The sequence below is a fragment of the Myodes glareolus genome, chromosome 11 (assembly GCF_982192425.1).
Source record: "Myodes glareolus chromosome 11, mMyoGla1.1, whole genome shotgun sequence".
Taxonomy (NCBI): domain Eukaryota; kingdom Metazoa; phylum Chordata; class Mammalia; order Rodentia; family Cricetidae; genus Myodes; species Myodes glareolus.
The window spans coordinates 67,049,731-67,074,946 of NC_142036.1; the positions used below are offsets into that span (position 1 = coordinate 67,049,731).

General features: G+C 35.9%; 1 protein-coding gene across 1 annotated transcript in view; it reads right to left on the reverse strand.

The window, feature by feature from the left end:
* Positions 1-25,216, reverse strand: part of Mipol1 (mirror-image polydactyly 1) — a 247,392-nt gene that overhangs the window by 153,144 nt on the left and 69,032 nt on the right. The window contains exons 4-5 of the mRNA XM_048415994.3: positions 24,701-24,806; positions 5,985-6,114 (exon numbers count right to left, since the gene is read on the reverse strand). Of these exons, the coding sequence (XP_048271951.2) occupies positions 5,985-6,114; positions 24,701-24,806 (236 nt within the window). The remainder of the gene's footprint in view (positions 1-5,984; positions 6,115-24,700; positions 24,807-25,216) is intronic.

The following is a 25,216-nucleotide window of genomic DNA, read 5'->3' on the forward strand; positions in this document are numbered from 1 at the left end:
TCAATGCATTTTCTGATAAGAATTATCACATTTACTGAAATGCTTGTTAATATGGATGAACTGAATAAATGCACTAATAGAAAAGACAGTCTAAGCGATATATTTTGGAAAACAGAATTTAGGCAATGGTTCTGTTATGGATATTAGTAAATGACAGATTTAAAAATAACTGGGATTATTTTTAAATTGTACTAAATTATTATTTTTAAATTGTTTACCGATCAATTTCCTGTCTTCTGAGGCCCTCTCCATATTTGCACTTTGGTGATTTAATATTTACCACAAAAAAGGATGTTACTAAAAATTATTAGAGACAATTGATAAATATGCTACAGAATTGTTCCAAATGTCACAACTGGGTAAATAACACTATAATCATGGAAAAAGTAGCTGGGTTTTTTTTTTTGAGCTGTTTTTAAACACAGCAATTTAATAGTAAAAAAAAAAACATAAGCAGCAAACACTGTCTGTCCACACTGGCATACGATGACACAGCAGTAAGATCTAGACACTCTAATTATATACAACAGCGGCTCACAAGGATCTAGTGGTTGCTTTAATTCACATCTCTAGAAGAGCAAATATTCTTGTCTTTTATAGAGTTTCTCTAAAATAAATTACATGTTCAGATATATGAATTATAAAAGTTTATTCGACAAAAATTTCAAAGTAGCCAATTGTTTTGCACTCACTTCAAAGCACAGCAGAAAATCAGGATTCCCGCACAGCAAGAGTACCTGAATGCTGGGAGCATTTATCTTTACTGCGGTTAGCTAAATAAATTTTAAATGGAGTCATGTATTTTAAAATATCTTGGTATTAAACTTTTTCAGATGAAATCAAACTAAAATCTGATCACTATAGTTTTCAGAAAAATCAGCATGAATACTTAAAATTTTAATAATTATTAAACATAAATTAAAATGTGAGAGGATAGATGATAGCCAAACATCGAGATTGGTAGACTTCTGGTAATCTTAAAAGATTTTGATAGTTATGGTAATAAGCTTACAGTTTTAGTTTCTACCAAATAAAAATAATAATCCAGGAATGTTATCTAATTTGTATAACTGGGATAATCAACAGAACACAATCTTTGTGGGATTTCCCTGTAATACTTAAAGATAAAGAGTTCAAATATTTTAAATGAACAACTCTTTATAATTTAGAAACAGTTGAGATAACTGAATTTAGTCTAGTATTAAAATCCACAGCAAGTAATAAACAGTTTTTAAGTTAAAATTGATTTCTTATAAAAGGCTTAATAATTATCAGGCATGTGAACTTATCTCTCAAACTTTAAAGTATCTGTGTGATCAGTTCTAAATTAATATGTAATGACTTTTAACTTGCTAGTAAATAAACCTAAACTGTTTTTAGTGAGCCTTATGTGCTAGATCTAACATGCAGAAAAGAAGTCAGCAAAGCCAGTCCCTTTTCTTTTTATTCTCAATCCTGCTTAGTATTTTCCTACTATTATACTATTGTTATTACTTATAATTAACTGAGAAAAACTTGAGATTTAAAAATTTGTATATATGCATGCATAATATAAACTCCCAATAAAGAGAAAAGACTGCAGCCCTTATTTCTCCTTTGCTTACCAAGTCTTGGGGATGTGTTTATCACAAACATCAAATGTTAATGTCATAACAATCATCCCAATAAAATTAAATAGAACAGGAATCAATAATTTTTTTAAGAGGCAGGCACTAAATATATTTGGATCAGCTTCTTCTCTCTGTCTTACCTCTCCAACCTTGCCTTTGTAGTGCTAAAACATTTATAGACAACGGGCAAGAGGATGGGCATGGCTAGGTTTCAATAAAAGTTTATTTACAGAATTGGTGACAGGTTGGCTGTATAACATAATCATTATTTCTCCCTGAAATAGAATATTGAAAAGTGAAACCAGATTTTTAATGTTAATACATTAGAAGATGGAAGTCAGTATATTTAATATAATTTTCTGGACTGGGTAATCAATTATCTTGCTTGATCAATTCTCTTGAAGTAAGAAATGAACAAAATTATTTCAGAAAACTATATTGAGGCTTTCAACAGGTAAACCATGCACTGTACCATTTACTGTAATACCAAAATTAGACATTCTATCTTTTCAAGAGAAATAATATAAAACAACTACATAAAATAAATAACACCTTCAGTTTTATATAAAATGATCTTAGATTGGTAAAGTTTACTAGAAGCATGTATAAAACACCAAAAATGCCTGGTTTAATAAAAGATTTAAAGTAATGATATTATATAAAATATAGCCAGTAATCAATAAACTATATCTCACTAATATAGGGCTTGCAAGTAGACAAGAGAATCTTAAGCATTTATAAACTCATAATAATGTTTACTACAGTCTAACTTAACATAGTCATGATAATTAGTTAAGAATTTTGCTGAGGTAAATGTTCATGGGCTCAGGTTTCAATTGATTTCCTTTACCATGCAAATTCTGACTGACAAGTTTGCAATCTAAGTGAAAAACCCATGCATGAAATGTCACATTTCTTGAGTTATCCGCTGATCTATCAATATTACCATTTTCTTTCCTGAAAGTTAGTTCAGTAGTAGAAAGCAGAACAATGACCTCAAATGATAAAGAGTTTGCAATCCAAAAAATACAAATAAAAACATTTGAGTCCAGTAAAACATTCTGTAGATATAAAGAAAACAATTTTAAAATATATCTAGAGAGGTAAAGGTACTAGAATAACTGCATGATTCTGTAATAAGGAGAAAAGTTGGAGCAATATGTGGTTTTAAAGCACAAAAAGATTCTGAAATTAAGACTATATATATTACACTGGCAAACAGAACCCTCATCTGGCGATGGATGGAGATAGAGACAGAGACCCACATTGGAGCACTGGACTGAGCTCCCAAGGTCCTTATGAGGAGCTAGAACATGAGCAAGGAAGTCAGGACCAAGAGGGGTGCGCCCACCCACTGTGATGGTGGGGCTGATCTAATGGGAGCTCACCAAGGCCAGCTGGACTAGGACTGATGGAACATGTGATCAAACCGAACTCTCTGAATGTGGCTGACAAGGAGGGTTGACTGAGAATCCAAGGACAACGGCACTGGGTTTTGATTCTACTGCATGTACTGGCTTTGGGAGAACCTAGTCTGTTTGGATGCTCACCTTCCTAGAACTGGATGGGGGGGGTGACCTTGGACTTCCCACAGGATAGGAAACCCTGACTGCTCTTTGGACTGGAGAGGGAGGGAGAGGAGGAATGGAGGGAGTGGGAGGAAAATGGGAAGAGGTGAAAAATTTTAATAATAATAATAATAACCTAAAAAAACACTGGCAAAGAAGTAGACACACACACACACACACACACATATATATATATGACACAATTTAGTCTACAAAATAACCCACATGAATATGACAAAATTATGTTTGATAGAAGTACAAAGACAACCCTAGTATAAGAATAGGCTTTGCATTCAAAGTTAATGAAATAAGTGAGTGCCAATATATAGGACAGCAACAAAACAATATATAGATTAATAATAAAAAGAAATCATATTTCTTATAACTTCTGAAAAACTAAAAATGGACCACATATTGCCATGATTAGAAATGTTTCCCAAAGGCTCATATTTTGAGTGTTTGTTCCCATATGGTTTGTAGCAGCTGTGGAACCTGAAGTACGGGTGGGTATATAGGCTCAAGTAGAGCATTAGGAACAAAACTTGAAAGGCTGTATGCAAGACCCCACTCCTTATACTTTCTGAGGCCTGGTCTGCAGCAAAGAGACTGACACTGCCAAATGCTCCTACTTCCATGGACTGAACCACTCCACCATGCCTCCCCTTTATCATCAAGTCCTGAAGCCTACTGAACTGTGGGCCAAAATAAGCTCTTTTTTCTCTTAAGATAATTCCATTGGGTATTGTAGCCAAAGAAATACAAATGTCAGTGGAAATTTGGTACAGAGCAGTAGGTTTGTCACTGTGATGAACTTAACATGAGGTTCTTATGCTTCTGGAACTAATTTGTGGGAAGAATATGCAAGAGTTTGAAGATATAAACTATAGTGACTCAAGAATTATAAGTATTACTTAATGGGTGATTCTGGTAGAAATATAAAAACTGCATCACTGAGAAAAATGCATGCAGTAAAAGCCTAGCTTGTGAGCTTTCAGGCTAGAACAGGATTCTGCTGGTAACTAGATTCTATGCCATTTGTGTTACCATTGCGCAAAGAATTATGTCTGAGCAGGTCTTGAAAATCTAAGCAAAGATGACTGAAAATATCGGATTAATTATTAGATGAAGACAATATAAAGATAGTATAACACCTAGGTTATAACATAGTCATTGGTGTCTACTTTTAACTAGGTTTATTCTAAGAATCAGGAGCAAAAAGCAAAGGAGTTGAAAAACATAATTGGTTATTAGTTAAAATGGTAACAAAAAACAACTAAACATTACTAGCCAATGGAGAATACAAACGAAAGCCTCGATGAGATATCTCGTCCCAATCAAAAATGAAAAACAATTGCAAGTGATAATGCAGAAAACTGTGGGCTCATACAATACTGGTAGGAACATATATCAATTATAGAGGAAAATAGTGAAGAAGCTAAAGGAATCATACTATGTGCCACACCTATCTAGTTCTGAGTATATACACAAAAAACGGAATCAATATATTAAAGATAACTACATTCCTTTGTTTACTGTAGAATTACTCACAATAGCCAAAATACACAGTAATTGAAGTATCTACTAGCAGCTAAAAGAATAAAGAGTATAATTCAGGCTGTTATTCAGCTTTCTGACACTGTGACTAAATACTTGAGACAATCAATCTAAAAGAGGCTCAGGTTTGTCTTAGCCATAATTTCAGACCAAGGCCATATGGCTCTCCTGCTTTTGAGCTCCAGGGAGGCAGTCCATGGCAACAGTGAACATGCTGAGATGAAAATCGCAGACCTAGTGATGACAAAGAATCAAAGACAGAAACAGGAAGAAACTGGGGCCTCAATATTCCCGTTGGTGGCTCAACCTTCTAATAATGCACGGCTCTGGAAGGCTTCATCACCTCCCAGTGCTGCCACAGGATGGAAACCAATCCTTTAATATATGAGTCTTTGGGAGGAGACATTTAAGATCCAAAGAATATTACAGCCATAAATGTCTGATCCCGAGGACCTATGTAGTGGAAAGGGAGAAGCAATTCCTGACAGTTGTCTCTGACCACCACACAAGTGTGGTTGCATGCACAAATCCAGACCTACTCCACACTTTCTACTAACCTTCTCACTGCAACACAAATAAATAAACTAATAAGTATTCATAAAATAGAAATAAATTAGATTATATATAAAAACTGAATAGTACTTCTAGAATTTCTAGATATGGTCTTCTTTACCAAATAGAATCAACTGTGTTACCAAAAATGCAGCCTCTTAGAGCCAATTGTACTGAATCAATAACATTTAAATGTTGCTAATGATGTCCAGACATGGCAGGACAGACACACATATGAACTCACACAGACTGTAGCAGCATGTACAAAGCCTGCCATGTACAGGTTCGAGTCAGATGGGGCTCCAGTGCTGAGAGGGGGACAGAGACATGAGCTCCCATCCCTAACATTAGTGCATACACAGTCAAAAAACAAGATATATTAAAAAACCAAACAAATAAAAAAACTGATATTAATGGAGGTAATGAGAAGAATCACATGGGAAAGTTGGGAAAGAAGAGTGACAACAGGATTCTGAAGAACTAACTATACTGAGAGCATGAATTTTCAATTACTTTCTAAGAATTTGATTATCACCCTTATCAGGCAAACCACAAGCTTGCCTAATTTTAGAGAACTATCATAGGGATATGAATTGTCTTAATGTAATAACAACAATCAGTAAGACATGTGACTATGTAACCATAACACAAATCCATACATTTATGTTTATATCACACACAATTTTAAATGTGTACGCACATTTTCAGTGACATTTCCATATGCTTCATACGTGCAACTGCTTCATCTCGCTCCTCAAGGGCTAGCTGCAATCTGCACATCATAGCTTCATCACGTTCTCGCTGTGCAAAATACACTTCTTCCACCAAAGCTGCAAAAACAACAGAACTCAAAATCAGTTAAGAAATGAAGGAAATAAAATGTATGCCCTGGCAATGTAGAAGCATGCATTCATGGTGGAACTGTTGAACTTGTCCATACTGGACTTCACTGTCTAAGTTGATGAGAACAACTGACCAGGTCTCTTCTTCAAGAGGACACCAAATGATCTCACTACAGATGGCTGTGAGCCACCATGCGGTTGCTGGGAATAGTAGGCAGTGCTCTTAACCGCTGAGCTATCTCTTCAACCCAAGGAAATAAAGAAGAAATGAGTAAATAAAAGCAAGAAAACTACTATTCTAAAGATTATTCATCTAATTCAACTACTGCCAATTAATTACTTGAGGAAGCATTTTTAATAACTATTGTAACATGAAGATATCTGCCACGTACAAAAGGAGAAAAATTAAACAGCATACCTTTAAAAAATGAGTTTGTTTTAAAAATGAGACTCATAAATACTCCAATTATACATGTATATCAATAGCATATGAGCAACAAGTTATCAACATTATTAAAATCAAGCATGTCCCTACTGTGATCTAGATAATCTCTGCTACATTATAAAAAGACATTCATACACACAAGTGCAAAAGAAAACACACAAAAGTACTGACTGTGTTATCCTCTATAGCAACAAAACTTAAAAATCACCCAAATGTCCACCAAAACAAACAGAAATGGACATGCATAGATCTAATATACGTGGGAAGTAGAAAAAGACAAGATCTCCTGAGTAAATTGGGAGCATGGGGACCTTGAGGGAGAGTTGAAGGGGAGGGGAGAGGCAGGGAGGGGAGCAGAGGAAAAGGTAGAGCTCCATAAAAATCAATTACAGAAAAAAAAGAATCGTCATCTGGAATCAGAAATAAAACAGCAAGTTACAAACTAAAGCAACTCTCCATGTATGCAGATGCCCAACAGGACAGCAGTTCAATGAGTGCAATCATGAGTTCACACTGTGTATTCACACAGAACAGGAAGCACCTTTGGAGCAGACTACATTTTGAATGGCATCTCTTATCATGTTGAGAACTCTGATATTATCTGAAACTGACTTTTCTTAAGTATAATTTTTAATACCTTGAAAATACCTTAAAATATTACAAAATGTTAAGCAATATGCCTTAAATACCTGGAGAGCTGTCCTAATTTTTTTTAATCAAACCATAATGTAAAGTTAGAAAATATATAAAATACCCTTCATAAAATAGCAGGCTCTAGCCATAGTTGTTATAAATTAATAGAGCTGATCAAGACAGTTACTGGCTTACTTAAATTAAAAGTGGTGGTAAAGAAGCATCCTGAGGATAAACAACTACCTTGCTACTAAACTAGCATAACCCCTAACTATATTTCAAAGACTTGTCCTTACTCCCACAAATCAGAGTAGTCCTCACCTCTAATCAAACAAACAAACAAACAAAACCCTTCTCTGTAAGAGACAGAGACCGATACAGAAAACTACAACCATTCAAATTGAAAAGTTGTGGGTCCCAGTTTTAACTGATATAACTACAAAACAACTCCTTCACCTAAGGTTCAGAGAACACCGTGGGAAGAGGGACAGAAAGACCGCAAGAGCCAGAGGAACGCTGCGAGTTTGTATCTCCTGGTAATGCCAGATGCTATACCCCCAAAATCTCACCAATGCGGCTGTCGAAACATGACCCCCGTTAATGAAGTTGAAATGAAAAACAATCCTCATTTGAAGAGATGACTATAAGTCAATAAACGCAACTAATAGGGAGCAAGAAAGAAAATCTTTAGATAAAAAGAGATAAGCATAAGCAATGAAGAAAAAACAACAGAAATGGGAAATATTAGGGTGAAAATAATAGAATATTCCTGAGTTCCATTAAATAGTTTTGTGACTGAAAACAAAAGCTTGAATATTGATGGAGTTTTCATGGAAAGCAATTTAATATATTAAAAATCAGACTGTCTCCTGATGAAATTCCAAGTATCCAACAGTTGTTCAGGTCACAAGACTGGGATGTTTTAGCTGGTCTTCAGTATAATTTTAAATCCAAAAGAAGTAGGCTCTTATATCAGCACGGAATGTCTCAACAGCAGGACAGATGAACTTGCCAAGAAGAGTAACGAAAGCACACAAAAGCAAAGAGCTGCCTCCTTCCATGTCCTTTAGACAAGCTGCCACCAAAAGGTGCGGCTCTGATTTAGGATAGGTCTTCAAATCTCAAATGACCCACACTTAAAGGTTGAGTATTCCCACTTCAAACAACACAATGAAGAAAAATCCCTCACATGTGGCCAGCTGCTTGGGTTGAAGTTAAATCCAGATGTATTCAACTTGAAATGCAGAATTAGCCATCACAAGTCCACCCTTTGTCAATATGACACCCACTCATATTCCCTATATCATCTTTAATTTCCAAAGAAAGCAATAACCAGTTCATAATTATACCTAACATGACATAACTCTCCCATGTACAACTGCAAACACATTATGAATTTTGGACTAGGTGTCAAATTCCCTTGAGAGACATTCTTCAGTATCTTATAATTTAAAAATAATCACTGATGTCTCAACTGATATTCCATTATAAGATAAAAACATAGAGGAAGAAAACACAATTATCTGCTTCATATGCATACCACATTCATATGACAGAAACACTCATGTCAATTTTAATACTCATCTATGCCACTGGTTACATGGCCTTAGCTGATAATTAGAACTACCATCTTCTACTACCAATTTTGTATTACTCCTACCCTCAGCAAGCACCTTAGTAGGTCTTGGAGCCTTTCTTAGAGGAGTGACCCATACCTTCATTCCAAAAGCCATTTGTATCCTGGCTTGATGGGGTTATTTGTTGTATGTTTCCCATCCATTTTATAACCCCATGGCATGGTAGCAACAAGAGATACCCAAAAGGATCTTTTTACTCCAGAAACAATATGCTTACCTCCAATGTGGAGAAGTGATCTAATTTCTCCCTGACAATCCAGCCAATTCACTGACAACAGTCCATCAATCAATGAACTGTACATCTAGATATTTCTCCTTCCAAACAAACAAACAAACAATGATGTATACTGTCCAAACATCTGTCCACTGTCTTTCTATTTACCAGTGAAGATTTCTCTTTACCAGTGTCTTTCAGGGCTGCTCCAGGAAGAGTCTGTAATGCTGCAGCTGTCATTTCTGGGTTGGAGCCTGATTAAGAGGAGCCCAGGCACTAGTCATCTCTTTGTTGGTCAACCAATTGAGATACAGCCCATGAAGCAATAGGTGCCACCTCCATTGGGTAAAGGACTGCTGCTGTTCATGTCCTAGGTTTTGGCTGATGAATCATAGAATACCCACATCATGATGGAAAGTTCAAGCTACATGGTAACTTGGTAGGCCATTGTAAAATGTTCATTTTCCATTAAGGCCCAATAGCAGGACAAGAGCTGTCTCTCAGAGGAAGAACAGTTGTCTGCAGATGATGAGTAGTTAGGTTACTGCTCCAAAATCCCAAGGGTCTTCTGTGACCTTTCTAAGGCTCCAAATAGCATCCCAATCTGCCACTGACATCCTAAGTACCACTGAGTTAGATCACTGTTGGATCATATGTTCCAAGTAGTAAAGCAGCCTTGAACTGTTGAAGAGCCTTTTCCTATTCTAGGCCCCACACAAAACTAGATACTTTCTGAGTCACTTGGTTTACAGGTTGAATTAATACATCCAAATGAGGAATGTTCTGCTTCCAGAATGCAAATAGGAACAATAAATATTGTGCTTCTTTCTTGGTGGTGGGAAAGGCCAAGTGCAATAAATTGCCCTTTACCTTAGAAAGACTATCCTTATATGACTCCGACTACTGTACTTTTAGAAATTTTAATGAGGTCAAAGGCCTTTGAATTTTGGATGGATTTATTTCGCATCCTCTGATGCACATATGCATCACCAAAGCCAAAGTGTTTGCTATCTCCTACTCACTTGGTTCAATCGCTATAATGTCCTCAATGTAGAGGATGAGTATGATATGTCAAAGAGATGGAAAATCAAGATACCTGAAAACTAGGTTATGACACAGGGCTGGAGAGTTAATACACCCTTGAGCCACAACTCTAAAAGTATACTGCTGGCCTTGCCAACTAAAATTAAATTAATTCTGGTAGTCTTTATGTATAGGTACTGAGAAGAATGCATTTGCTATATCAATAGTTGCATACCATGTACCAGATGTGTTAATTTGCTCAAGTATGACACACATCTGGTATAGTAGCTGCAACACTTGATTGAGGTTTCAACAGAAAATTGTCATTCTGTGTGATCCATCTACTTACTGCACAATCCAGATCAGAGAGCTAAAGAGAGATGTGGTGGAAACTACCTCCTATTCCTCCAGTGATGCAATAATAGTTTTGGCTCACTATTTTCCAATGGCTTCTTCCTGGCATTTTTAACCATAATAGCCTTCACTCTCCAGGTCAGGGAACCAATGTGGGAATTCTGACAACTTCTAAGTGCACCTATTTCAATCATAGAATTTTGGAACTGGGTGGTGTTAGGGGAAGGATCGCTTGTTCGTCCCGGCTGCACAGCCACAAAATAACCACTCATAAAATCATATTATTTGCAATATTATTTGGCCAATAGCTTAAGAATAATTCTGGCTAAACTCATATCCTAAACTAACCCATCTCTATTATTCTGAATATCGCCACATGGCTGTGACTTACCAGCTAAATTTCCCAGTGTCTGTCTCAGGCAGCAGATGCATGGCTTCTCTCTAACTCTGCCTTCCTCCTCCCATGCTATAAGCCAAACCAGTTTCTTTATTCACTAACCAATAAAAGAAACACATAGACAGAGGGACCTCATACATCATTTCCCCTTTTCTGTTTCCTATTTAAACAAAAAGGAAGATTTTAACTTTAACATAGTAAAATTACATATAACAAAACAGGTATCAAACAAGAATTAAAGTTACAATATTTATATATACTTTATTTTTATCATAACTAAGGGAAACTATAACTATAAATTATGCAACTCCATAAAAGACTCCAGGATATAATATTACTTAAGTACACAAGAAGTACATTGTAAGCAACTTCCAACACTCTAAAAATGACAGAAACATTTTGCTGCCTGGACAGTCACCCAAAGTGCTTCTGTACCATTGGGGCTCCATCTTCAGCCTACTGGCCCATAGTATCTGGCAGACTTTTCCATGAAGAAGGAAATTTCAGTCTCTTTTGTGTCCTACAGAATGTCTAACAGATTCTTTCATGAAGCAGAAACCCCGAAGGATCATCTCACCTTTAGGCAAGTTCACCAGTCATTTCTCTGTGGTTCCTGCACATGTAATTCATTAAGCAGTCCAGGCAAGAGACGTTTCTTGCTCAAATGGCTAACCAATGCCATAAGGAGCCTCTTCAATGCCCATCTTCCTCTTGAAGTAGCTTGTACTGCCAGGAGCAGATGTGTCTCACTGTCATGAAAAGTCCTAATTTCTTAAAACATTTAAATGCCCTATTCTGAAGGTTGCTGAAAGATTTGATGAATACCTAACTGAAATATATCTCTAAATACCTAGAAAAGCTAACTAACATGACTACAAGCTTGGCTATTATTACAGGCTTGACTATTATAGATGATATCTGTTAACCTGTATTTCTTAATTATATATTACATTTTAAATGAGCTGTACAAACACAGTACCTTAATCAAGAGCAGAAATATATATATATATATAAAATATATATATATGTATATATACATATGTTATATATACATATATATATATAGCAAAATTGACTTTAAATTTGTATCAAGAAACCAAGATCCACTCTATTGCAAATATCTATAGCATATCCCCCTTCAATATAAAGAAATATTTATAAACATGTCTTTGGTGATTCAGTTCAGTCACCTGGCACCTGCTACTCTGGGCTCAATTAGATCCATTGTATTTATACCATCCAACTGAGGAGCAATATCTATAAACCTAAGGTCTGACAAAAGGACAATAAAAATGACAAAGATTACAAATGTGCTGGTGCTCCTCTTACCACTTTTCATCTTATAAGATGAGTGAAGGGCATATTTTCTGGGTGTTCTGAATGTAGAAAACAAGGTTTTGCATAGTGTATCCACTCTAGCATTGCAATTTCCCTGAGCCTTAAAATCCCTTCATCAACACTAAACAGACGTAGCTGTCATCTCCTCCTCCTTTTCAGAAGACCCTTTTAACAAATGCTTCAGACAACCAAGCAAATGAATTTTTTGACAGTTTTTAAATCATGCATAAGTTCACATTAAACCTAGTTTCATCGCTCTGCGGGCCCACATCAATAAACATATCCTGACCCAATTTAATGCTCCTTTTACAATTATTATGCATCTTTAAGATCCATTCCCACACATATTCCCCCAAATTCTGATTGAATGAATTAGTAAACTCATAAGCTTGTTGATGGTATGCCATACACTTTCTTGTGGACTATACTTTCTACCTCCCTCTATGTCTTCACTCTGGGTATGGGTGTACAGCCAACCATTGCTAAACCTTGAGGATTATCCTGCCTGGTATTTCCTTCAGGGAAAGTCACTGCCAGTTCTGCAGGCAATGAAAGATTAACTTCCTCAGGCAAAGGCAAAAAGTGTGGTACTACAGGGGGTGGAGCAGTGCATCCTATGCTTAGGGGAGAGACTTCTTTGTCATGTGATGTAAATCAAACAGAATCTGAGGGTTCGAAGTCTCAGCCTCAGGAGAGTCCTCCCACACATCTCCATCCCAAATTACAAAATCCCATTTTGTACCAATTAGGGCCTTTACTTTAACTTTCCTTTAACTTTCACCACTCTTTTTTATTGATTTTGCTTGAGCTCTACATTTTTCTCTGCTGCCCTCCCTGCCTCTCCCTCCCCTTCAAACCTCTCCCAAGATCCCCATGCTCCCAATTTACTCAGGAGATCTTGTCTTTTTCTACTATCCGTGTAGATTAGATCTATGTATATCTCTCTTAGGGTCCTCATTGTTGTCTAGGTTCTCTGGGATTCTGTGACTAGAAGTTGAATTTTCATTGTAATTCAAACAACCTTATGAAGGGGGCCTTAGTTTCATTTTCTGCAGGTTAAGCTCTATGGCTGCTAAAGAAAGGATTCTCTTCTAAGGCACACTTACAGAAGTTTAGATTGTTTACTCTCATCTGGGGTCCTTCAATTTCATCACCAAGTTTATTCTTTTCCTTTGTCACTGTATCCTGAGATGCTAGAAGTTGGCTAATTTTATCACAGACATCATTCTTTTCCTGTCATTTTATCCAGAGTCTATGAGTCACCAGTCAGTACTATTATTTCTCACAAATAGTCAAAACTTTTCTGTATATGGTCACAAAATTCCTTCCTTCTCACAATAGGTGAATCAGGATAATATAATGCATTTGTCTCAGTAAGTTTGTTAACTACTTCACACCAGGTGATTTTAGTGCTCTCAGAGTCTAGGACGGGCTTCAATAATTGTAGCTGTCTGCAAATTAGAAGTCTGTTCCAGATAAAAATTCATCCTTTGGAGATAGGGACAGAGTCCCACATTGGAGCACTGGACTTAGCTCCCTAGGTCCAAATGAGAAGCAGAAGGAGGGGGAACATGAGCAAGGAAGTCAGGATCACAAGGGGTGTGTCCACCCACTGAGATGGTGGGACTGATCTAATGGGAGCTCACCAAGGCCAGCTGGACTGGGAGCAATCAGCATGTGATCAAAATGGACACTCTGAACGTGGCTGGCAATGAAGGCTGACTGAGAAGCCAAGGACAATGATATTGGAATTTAATTCTACTGCATGGACTAACTTTGTGGGAGCCTCGTTTGTTTGGATGTTCACCTTTAAAGACCTGTATGGATGGGGGAGGACCTTGGACTTACCACAGGGCAGGGAACCCTGACTGCTCTTAAGACTAGAGAGGGAGGGGGAGGTGGGGAGGGGGAGGAGGGCAGGGGGAGGGAAAAGGGAAGCGGGGAAGAGGTGGAAATATTAAATAAATAAATAAAAAATTCATCCTTATACGTTTGCTGCTGTAGAACCACTTCGAGTTACAGTAACCTACTTGTCAAGGCTCTCTAGAGGAACAGAATTTATAGTGTGTATGTGTGTGTGTGTGTGGTGTGTTGTGTGTTGTGTTTTATTAGAATGTATTACATGGTAGAGTCTAGATAGTCAATAATGGTTGTCCCCCAATGAGAAGTGTAAATAAGACTAGATGTCTCAGCTGGTCTTCAAAATAAGTTGGAATCCTTTAATACTAGCAAGGAATGCCTCAGGAGCAGGTACTACTTGCTGGCATATTATATATGCTGCTACCAGAAGGTGTGGCCCAGATTTAAGGTAGACCTCCAGATCTCAAATGATCCAATGAAGAAAAACCCCCTCAAAAGTGCCTATAGCTGCATGGGTTTTAGTTGATTCCAGATGTAGTCAAGATGGCAACCAATCAAGATTAGTCACCACAGGTTCTCAGCATTCATGGTGGGCAGCTTAGAGCTGCCATTAATCCAACTTCAGGGATTCGATGCACTTTTCTGGCCCTAAAGACATTTGAACGCATGTGGTGCGTGCGCGTGCACGCACACACATACACACACCTTTAGACAAATATAGTATAAAGCTATAAAGCAAAATCTAAAGAATGACAACTAAACTTAAAATTCAGATATTAAATCAGCTGTTGTTATTTCCCTATGTATCAAGGAAAATGTCATGACAGAAATCAGAAATATTTTGCCTGAAAAAAAGGGAAAACAGCCTGTAAAAACCCATGTGAAAACTTCAAAGCAGTGCCTACAGATCATATCACAATAATTAACACGTGTCAGCAGCAGTTCTCCACCTATGGGCCATGGCCCCTTTGGGGTTGGATGACCCTTTCATAGGGGTTATATACCAGATATCCTGGCTATCAGGTATTTACATTACAGTTCGTAACAGTAGCAAAATTACAGTTATGAAATAACAACAAAATTTTATGGTTGGAGGGTCACAATATGAGGATGTGAATTAAATGGACACAGCACGAGGAAGGTTGAGAATCACTGAGTTAGAGGGCACTTTCACATCGTCACTTAGATCCTCCGTCTCCTCCTCTAGACTATTCCTCCACCATGAATGAAGTCATCATCAACTGTGACAGAAACTTTTATTCAAGAGGCAGTGCCCCAAAATATTTACTTTCCCTTCTTCTACTAAACAACTGTCTTCCCACAACCACAACTCTTAATAGCTTAGAAAAACACTGTCTTTTATGGTATAGAAGTGGTGTGGTATATGACAAATACATCCTGTTTATTATCACTTTCCAAAAGTTCATCAATATTGGTTTTATAAATATCTGAAATTATTTTAGTCATAGAGCTAATATATAAAGATAAAAATAAAACCACTTGTCATTGTTTTTAAATTAGACAAAGAGCTCTTGATCAAAGAAACAAGAGGATCCTAAACAAATAATATTTTAATTCCACTAGTGTCAAAAGACTTAATAGACATACTCATAATACAACTTAGTTTCAAACAATTAAAATGTGATTTGGGGGTAAAAAGTCTGCTTAGGAGTTAAGAGCACTTGTGCTCTTGCAGCAAACCTGAGTTTTGTTCCCAATCATCCAAACCTCCGTTTCCAGGGAATTCAGTGCCTACTTCTGACTTCTGTGGGCACTAGGCATGCATATGGTGCATATATATTTGTGTAGACAAAAACAGTCATACACATAAAACAAGCAAAGCTAAAATATTTAACATTGATTTTGACAATTTCTATATAAAAATAAATTCAAAATTCCTCCTTTTCAATATTTTATAGTAGCAGGCAAAATAAGAGAGGCAAAAAGAAAACTTATCCATAGCTTACTGCAAGCAGTATACCATGATGACACAGTTCTCACAAAGCATCATGCTATTCTACTTTTTCCATTATAAACTACTTGTAATAAATATACAAACAAGACAGGATATAAAATAATGATGAAATTACAAATTAGCACACATATATCATATCATCATAAATGCTGTGGAATATTTTTAGTATACAACATAAAATACTGGTTACATTTTAAATGCCAACAGATTTCCTACTGAAAATTCCCTATTTGTTATTAAATTTAAATTATTTATTTAGACAGAATATTTGCATATAGCTCAAGGTGGATTAGAACTCATGTTCCCCTGTACAAGCCAACAACACAAGACAGCTCATGTATTGCATGTTGCACTTCACTTTACATAAGATGGTAGTACCTGATAAAAAGAATGTCTACTCATCTCTGTGATTCAAGCTAACATGCTTATTTGATCCTATATGATTAACAAAACTAGTGTTAATTTTATAAGACTACTTAAAATCCAAGTATCCATATGTGTATTTGAAGATTAACACATAGATATTTGAATGCTATATTTAAAATGCTCCACACACATACATATTCCACATTCAAAATCTGGTTATAGGACTAGAGAGATGGCACATCACTTAAGATTATTTTCTGTTCTTTCAGAGGACCAAGGTTTGGTTCCCAGTATCCACATCAGGTGATTCAGGATGAGTTCCAGGGGATTTGGTGTTCTCTTCTGGTCTCTGAGAGGCCAACCACACACATAGTGCACAAAAAAATAAATAGAGGGCAAACATTCATACAAATAGAACTTTTAGAAATTAAATCTTTTAATATAATTAATAAAAATGTATTCAAAAATTAAGGCATTATTGAATGGACATTTAAAACCATCTTTTAGGTTATATGTAAATTTGGGAGTTTATAAATCACCCAATTCCTTCTAGAATCCTGTACTTTTAAAGGATCAATATGCAACTCTCAAATATTTTTAGTAAAGAAAACTTAATTGTAAACACTGAGCTTTTCCAAGGTAGATGACTATTACAAAGTTCACTAGAAAATCAATATAGCATTTTAGTTGGAATTTGCTCATTAAACACCCACAGCTCTAATGCAAATTATGATGGAATGAATAAAGCAAATACGCATGCTTCTTTCTTTTTATTAAATGTAAAATCTACTGTTAATTGCATCTCGTATGTCATACAAACTTTTCTCCTTAACTATTAAATAGAAGCTTTAACAAAAGTCATTAGAGATTCTTTCTTTGACTTGAATAAATTTCAATATTTGTTCAGTAAAGGTTCACAGCAGTTAAATTACATTAACAAATATTATTAGCTACTATGTAAGCCAACCAAGTAAAATACTTATATTGTAGGTAAAACAAATCATTGGGTGTTTACAATAATATTTGGATATCTCCATTTTTAAACATGGTTATCAAATACCCTATAATTCTTACTCAAATGAGGAAGATTCAGAGAGGATCACCCTCACCCCACCACTATCAAATACTCAAATTTGTTTAGTAAGCTAATTGTTTTCTAATATGGGCAAGAGTAAATATGAAGAAGCTGAACCATACTAAGCATGAGTTTATTGAGTCAAAGCAGGGTACATATTTTCTTAGCCGACCCAAGTCTACTGACAAACCCATACTGTACAGTTTTCAAGCTGCATGTAAGACATAGTAGGAAAGAGACAGTGTATTGAAAAATATTCTACTTTAAACATTGGATCATGATTCTCTAAGTCACCTAATTTGAAAGATTGATATTTCTCAGAAAGGAGTATCTGCTCTGCTCATAACATCTGTGTGGTGGCTATTTAAATAGAATAGGCTGAGGCAGAACCAAGGCCCTACCCCCTGGCTGAGCCAGGTATTCAAAAAGAACAGACTCTAAAAAGCCAGCTCAAGCACTAGGGATAAATCCTGGTCCCACTGTCAGTGGCCCCAGAGATTGCCCAAAGTACACAACTGTCACCTACATTCAGAAGGGAAATGTAAGACTTTTTTGACTTCCCATAGGAAGATTTACCATCTCTGAGAAGTGGATGGAGGTGGGGAGGGGGAAGGTGGGGGAGCGGGAGGAAGGAAGAGAGTGGCAACTGGGATACGTACATAGAATGAGAAAAGGTTGTTTTAAAAAATTAATTAAAAAATTGAACAGTCTGAATTAAAGAGAGAGAAATATGCAGAATTTCTCACAATGATGCCACTGAAGACAATCGGCATCCCCAAATCACAAGTAACACATGCTATGTAGAAAATATCTTGTAAAAGCTGGGCCTTTACAAACACATCTCCAGTTTTCTGAAGAGCTAAAATTGCAGCTTTACAGGAGGGTCAGCAACTTTCGGGAAACAGCGATGTCAAACGTGACAACAGTGTCAGGAAGGACCACAGGAGCCTTCCTAGCTATGGATAGAAGACGTCAGGAAGGACCACAAGACCACCCCTAGCTATGGATAGAAGATGTCAGGAAGGACCACAGGAGCATTCCTAGCTATGGATAGAAGACGTCAGGAAGGACCACAAGACCACCCCTAGCTATGGATAGAAGATGTCAGGAAGGACCACAGGAGCATTCCTAGCTATGGATAGAAGACGCGTTTCATATATGTAATCTACCTTCCTTAGCAGAAATTGCTTGTCAAACACTTTAAAGTAATGATGGCCTCAGGCCAGAAACAAGTGAGCTAACCCCACTCCAGGCTGCCTGAGGCTTCTCTCAGCAGCGTCACAATGCTGGCGTCACAGCCACAATCGCTTCTGCAAAACAGAATATTACAATTTTCTAAGTTTGAATTTGATATTTCAACATTTTAGAAATTAAAAAATATTTATTATTATTGTGTGTGCCCATTATGCTTGTGTGTATGAAAGGTATGTTTGTGTCACAGGGTGTATATGGACGTTCAAGAAAGTCTTTTGTGAAGTTGTTTTTCTCTTCCCACCTTTATGCAAGTTTCAGGGGAAAAGGTAAGTGTTTTATGTGACATAACTTTTATTTTTTCACATTATCAAGTTGGGAGTCTTCACGTATGTGGCTATATAATTTATATTTTAAGCATTTATATTGTCACTGAATAGAAAAACTGGGGTTGTAAGATTCAAGAACTATGTTTTCATCCTCTTAATAAACACAACAAACTTCTATGCTGTTCAGAAAAACAAACTTACATTTTCTACTGTAGTAAAAATGAACTATCTTTATACATGAAATAATGTAAATGAGCTGTTTAGAAAAGAATCTGTATTTAAAGAGAAAAGGTAGTGTAAGAAAAGGGACTGCACTGTCAATACAAATAAGCTATGACATACACCCATTACATTATATGTCAAAATACAGTAATATAGATAGTAGAGATAGATAGACAAGACAGATAGACAAGACAGACAGACAGACAGATAGATAGGCAAACTTATAACCATGAGGCTTAAAAACTAAGGAGATCATTTGGCTAAAATCCAATATTGTCTTTATTTCAGTTTAATTGGAAGAGGATCTCAAATTCATCTTCTCCATGAGATATCAGGAACCTGGATTTCTCTTTGTACCAAAGGTTAATAAGAAATGTGTCTGCAAAAGTCAAACAGCATTAAATACCAAAAACTGATTATTATTCTACAGGAGTTGTTCTGTCATTCATAATCTTTCCATGCTTCAACCTTCCACAGCTAATCTTTAATGGATGACATTCAAGAAAGAAAAATAACTAACATATAAAGCAGAGGCTCTAATGTGAGCTTTTAAGAAATAAAAAATAAGGCTTCAAAGAAATATCAGTATTTTAAACATTATAAAAGAGTATTGAAAAATACTGTTATATAAAATTTTCACAGTATCTGTATAATAATAATAGTGACAAAACTAATAATAATACAAGAGACAATAAGCACCAGGCAACACCACAAAAATTTTAGAATAGAGAAAATATTTAGGTGAGCAACATATTTTTGAAAGTTAAAAAGACATCACTAGCATAAAGGAAATTAGTAGATGCAGTCAGGGAACAGAACATTATGTCATACTATTTCCTCAGCTGAATTAAAACAATCTTTAAAATGTTTAGAGTTTAGCCACCTCATTTTAGTTGAAAAAAGATACTTTAAAAGTGTAAATATTTACTATTTCAGCTATTTTTTTTCTCTAAAATACACAGGTTTGGCAATGATGTTTTCAAGTAATATTAAATGTGTGTAATTTAAATAAGTCAAAATGAATAAGAAGTCCTCAATAGGAACAATAAAACAAACATTTTTTAACATATAGAGAGGTTTCACTAAAGCGAAGTAAAGCCTCATTACTATATGTTCCTCCTTTCTTTTCTTTTCTGTAAAGGTCATTTATTTTTCCCCTGGGGAAAATATATATATGGCTCAGGTTTTATATAGCTCAGGCTAGTTTTGAACTGGGATCCTCCTAAATGCTGTGATTACAATTCCGTACCACCAAACACAGATTCTTTTTCTAAACTTTCTTTTTATTTATTCTTTGTGCCTTTCACATCATGCCTCCTGATTCCACCCATCCCCCCCCCCCACACCACCAATAAAACTAAATAAAATTTAAGATACCATAGGAAAGAATAAGGAATAAAGGGAAAATCTCATCATCATGGAAGCTGTAGTGTGACACAGTGAGTCACATAATAAACCCCTTTATCCATACATTTTTCCATGCAGGTGTGGGGAAGCCCCTGGTCTCTACTATGCCATCAACACTGGAACTCTTCTTGAACATCCTGTTGCTGCACTGTGTCGTGGAGATCCTGCAGCAGCTGGATCTGCAGGACCACCACCCCCTCCCAGGCTAAAGCAGATCACGGATGAAGTGGATATTGGGACTGGCCAACACATAACCCTGGTTCTGGGCCTGGGTAGTTAGTTGCAGGGTTTGAATGCTTGCCAAATCTACCGTTTTTACCACCAGGTAAAGCTCTCTAGCAAGACCCTGGCTAGTTGACCCCTTGCAGCAATGAGCATGGGGCATGGCCATTTCTCCTGCTTTCACATCCTCAAGGTCCATTCTTCCACACCTACACTTTCAGGGCCAGCTCTACTGCGCTGCCCAGGTGAAGTGTAAGGGTCATTCTCCTGAGCGCTACAGTTGATGAGGCATAGGGACAGCCCTCCTACTCTTATGACCTCAGGGCCAGCTCTTCCACCTGCCTGAGGCATTGATGGGTATGCGCCTGGGGGTGAGGGGTGAGGCCATCTCTCTTCTGTCCACTCCACTGCATTGCAAATGAGTAGTGGGGTCAGCTCTCCCACACCCACAAATGTGGGGCTGCCTCACCCACACCTCTGCACACAGGATTGTCTCTATTGTACCAGCCAGGCAAGATACAGCACCTGCTCTCCCTAGTGTTGCAGCCGGTGAGGGGTCAAACCTAGTTTCTTCTAGATATTACCAAACTTTTTCAGGCTTTAATAGTTTAAGTCTGAAAATCAGGGGGAATAAAAAGCTATGGAAGTAAATTAAATAATTAATAATATTTAAAATAAATGTAAACTCTTTTATAAAACAGATTAAGTATAAATAAATACAGAGCCATTACCTGCTATTAGAATGGGCAAGCACTTATGCCTCTACAAACCTGTTATGAGCACTTTCATGGTGTCTATTTGATGGAGAGCTCCAGAAAACAATGTGGTGTCATTTACTGAAACCTTCTATGAGAAAAGCACTTCACAAGCATCAGTCTAAAACTAGAAGTCACCAAACAACATATTTTAACCAATGCTGAGTGAGACTGTCATTATACATTGTCAGAAAATATTGGGAAAAAAGTAGGACCCCAAAGTCTGAACACTTAACCACAACCAATACATGAATGAAGTATTATGATTTAAAAGTGCTTGCAAGCCAGAAAGAAACGATTAACAGTTAAAATTTTTACTTTTTTTTTCTGCTGTACTGTCAGTACCTGGCTCATAACGAAGCCTCAAAATACAGCTCTTTGATTTGTAATGAAATTTGCATAGTTCCTAAAAAGCACCTTAGGATCTAGGGAAGTATCAATGACTATGATGATAATGACACTCCTAAATAGGTGGGACAAATAAAGCGCAAATCATCCGAGGTTTCTTGTGACAGTGGACATAACCAGGCTCCAAATGCTGATGAGAACATACAGAATGATAATCTTCACATCGTGTAAAAATGAACAGTGAAACAAAGGAAGCGAAACAACAATATACATGAAGGCTTTCCATAGTTATACAAACATAAACTTTTTCTACTTCTCTAATTTTTGATTCACAATTTAGTAAAAAGCTATGAAATATATATTTATCAATAGCAATTGTTCTTAAATCTAATCCCTTGTCTCCAAATTTTCTAACATAATTTTCAGGGTATTTCCCTTAAAGTGTATCCACAGTAAATCATTAATGGGGGATGTGGGTAGGTAAATGCCAGAAGCTCTGTCAAGTGTTTTCCATTATTGCTCTGGGTCTTATCTATTTAAAGACAGGACCTCTCACTGAACCTGCAGCTCAATGGTTTCACAAGACTAGCTATAGCAACGAGTTTCAGCGACTTCTCTTCACCTCGCCAGCACTAGTATTCCAGGCAATGATCCACATCTGATTTTTTACTAGGTCCTGGGAAATCCCAACTCAACTTCATTAAAAGACCAACAAATACCATTCAATACATATACATGCATAAAGATTGCTTCTTTTAGCACAATATTGTTATAAATGCTATTTTCTTACCACTTCTTTAACTTAATTTTGAGATATAAAAGACTTGCATGTTATCAGATATTGCTAAGAAAATTCATTATTATTGTATCACATCTTATAACATGTATCAAATTTATGTAATAATTCCATCATTGGATTTGATAATATTCTTATAATCAGAACAAACACAGTGAAAACATTCTTATAAATTTTTATATCTTATACACTCCAAGAAAATGTCTAGTAGGAAGATTATTTGCCACATATTAAAAAAATTTAAACCTACAAATATTTTTGCATCATATTTGTTATTTTCAGCATTTACTTTGGTGTTTATCCAGTATTTACCTTTTTGTGGAAGCTGTTTTGTAAACATTAATATTTTGCTCACAAACATTATAATAGATACATGTATACTTATCTTATACTTCACCAAATGCACATATTGAAATAAAATGTGAAGTACAATAATAAAAACAAGCATCCACACTTACCTGTATTATTAGCTCTTTTATGTTACAAGATACAAAGCATTGCTAACATATAATCAAACTCCTGCATTGCTTCTCTTTCTATTACTCTGCTGATGTAATTGCTTTATTTCCTAGTGTTTTGCGTTGGAATGCACTTCATACATACGAGGTAAAATATGAGTTTATTAAAACTTTGTATCTTTTAGAAATGATGAAAATTTCAAGAATGAACTAGGGATAGAAGTTTTTAGAGTTTCAAATCAATGAAAGGTTTTCCCTGTTCCTTTTAGTCTCTCGAGTTCATTGCTATGTTTCAGGGAAACTATAAAATCCAGGTATTTTCATCAGCAAGGTGCAAATAGGAGATTTAAAATACCTCAATAAACTAAAACAATATTCTGTTATTAATGAAAGAAGACATTACTAATTGGAACAATTTAATTCCTATGTATGTATTATTCAAATTGTTCAATCAAAAATTCTTAAATATAAAAATACATAAAAATTTAAACTACATACTGAACTGTATTATTCAAAAATTAAATAGTAAATATTACTGCTTAATGAGTCTCTTTAAGAGTTAGGCTACTTAGTTTCATTAAATCATTACTATGTTATTATAGCCCCCAAAATATTTAATTATTTCTGTAGAACATTTAGAAAGTTAAGATGCATATATTTCAAATAAATCTTCTGGTACTGTCCTAGCAATTAGTGTAGTTTATAAAACATAATTATAACCTGAAATTAATCACTAAGTAATTTCATAAAATAAACAATTGTTGAACACGTCATCTATAAAATACTTCTAAATGTTATCTGTCATTTTACAAATTTCACTTTCTTAACAAAGAAAAGTAGTGCAAGAAGAAAAAGCTACAATGACTACACAGATGGAGATCGCTGACTTCAGGATCCAGTCGCATATCTCTAACATGTAAATATGCTTGAAAATTTTCTCCATGCAATGACCTGTGCATGAGAAGGACAGTTTCCAAAATCTAAGGCAGTTCTGTACAACATTAAAATGTGGCAACCTTTCACTTTAATCTCAGGGAAAACATTATCTCTGTCATCATCTACACCATCAGATGTTAACCTATTAGCTGTATAAAACAGGTTTTGTTTTTTTTTTAAAAAAATCAAACGTAGGTTTCCATTGGTAATGAATATAGTGCTATCTAATACAAAGGAGAAGTATTTCCTCTCCAAGAGCTAAAACAATAAGCGGTATTTGAACTGCTGGTTGAAAGGTAGAGGCACTGGTAGTCATTATTTCCCCTTGTTTGTTCAGGCCCTTCCAACAAAACAAACAACCTTTTTGTGATTGGATTGACATGGTGTTAACAATGCATTTAATGCCCAAATCAGTGTGAATACAGGTAAAGCCCTCGCTAATACCAGTACCAGGATGTTAAAGCCACCTATTTTCTAAGCAGCCAAAGGGAAAAAAAGCTTCCCCTCCCTTGGCAAACAAGGCAATGAGCTAGTATCCAGCAGCACACATTCTCCAGTCACCCTCCAGCTTCACATGAACACCCATCTCCTACCTGCTGTCCGCTCAGCGATTTCAGCCTCGGCGGCTTTCTCCTGGAGTTCCAACCTGAGTTCTAATTTTCTCTTTTCTTTATCTTCTTTAGTCAATTTTTCTTGGAGCTAAAACAAATTTAAAAGATTATTCTTATCTGATAAATGCCTTCTATATATAATTAATTCCAAAGTAAGATTTTGTTGTTCTTAAATTCTTATATAATATTATATTTAATTACTTAAATACACTGAATCTGAGGGGAAAATATTAAGGTTGCCATATACTCATTAAGTAATGACTACCTCAAATGATATAAAAAATGGAAAAATTATAATCCACATATTTGTAGATGTGCATATAGACATAAAACAGGAACAACAGGTATCACTAAAAATATCTACTGCAGAAGCTGCTTCATTAATTCCTTTGTCTTAAAGCAAAGGATTCTAAATGGCTCTACCGATCCTTAAATTACTGGCAGCAGGTTTATGCTTCTCTTAGTAAGTCCAATGTTTTGAAAAAAAATCAATTGAGA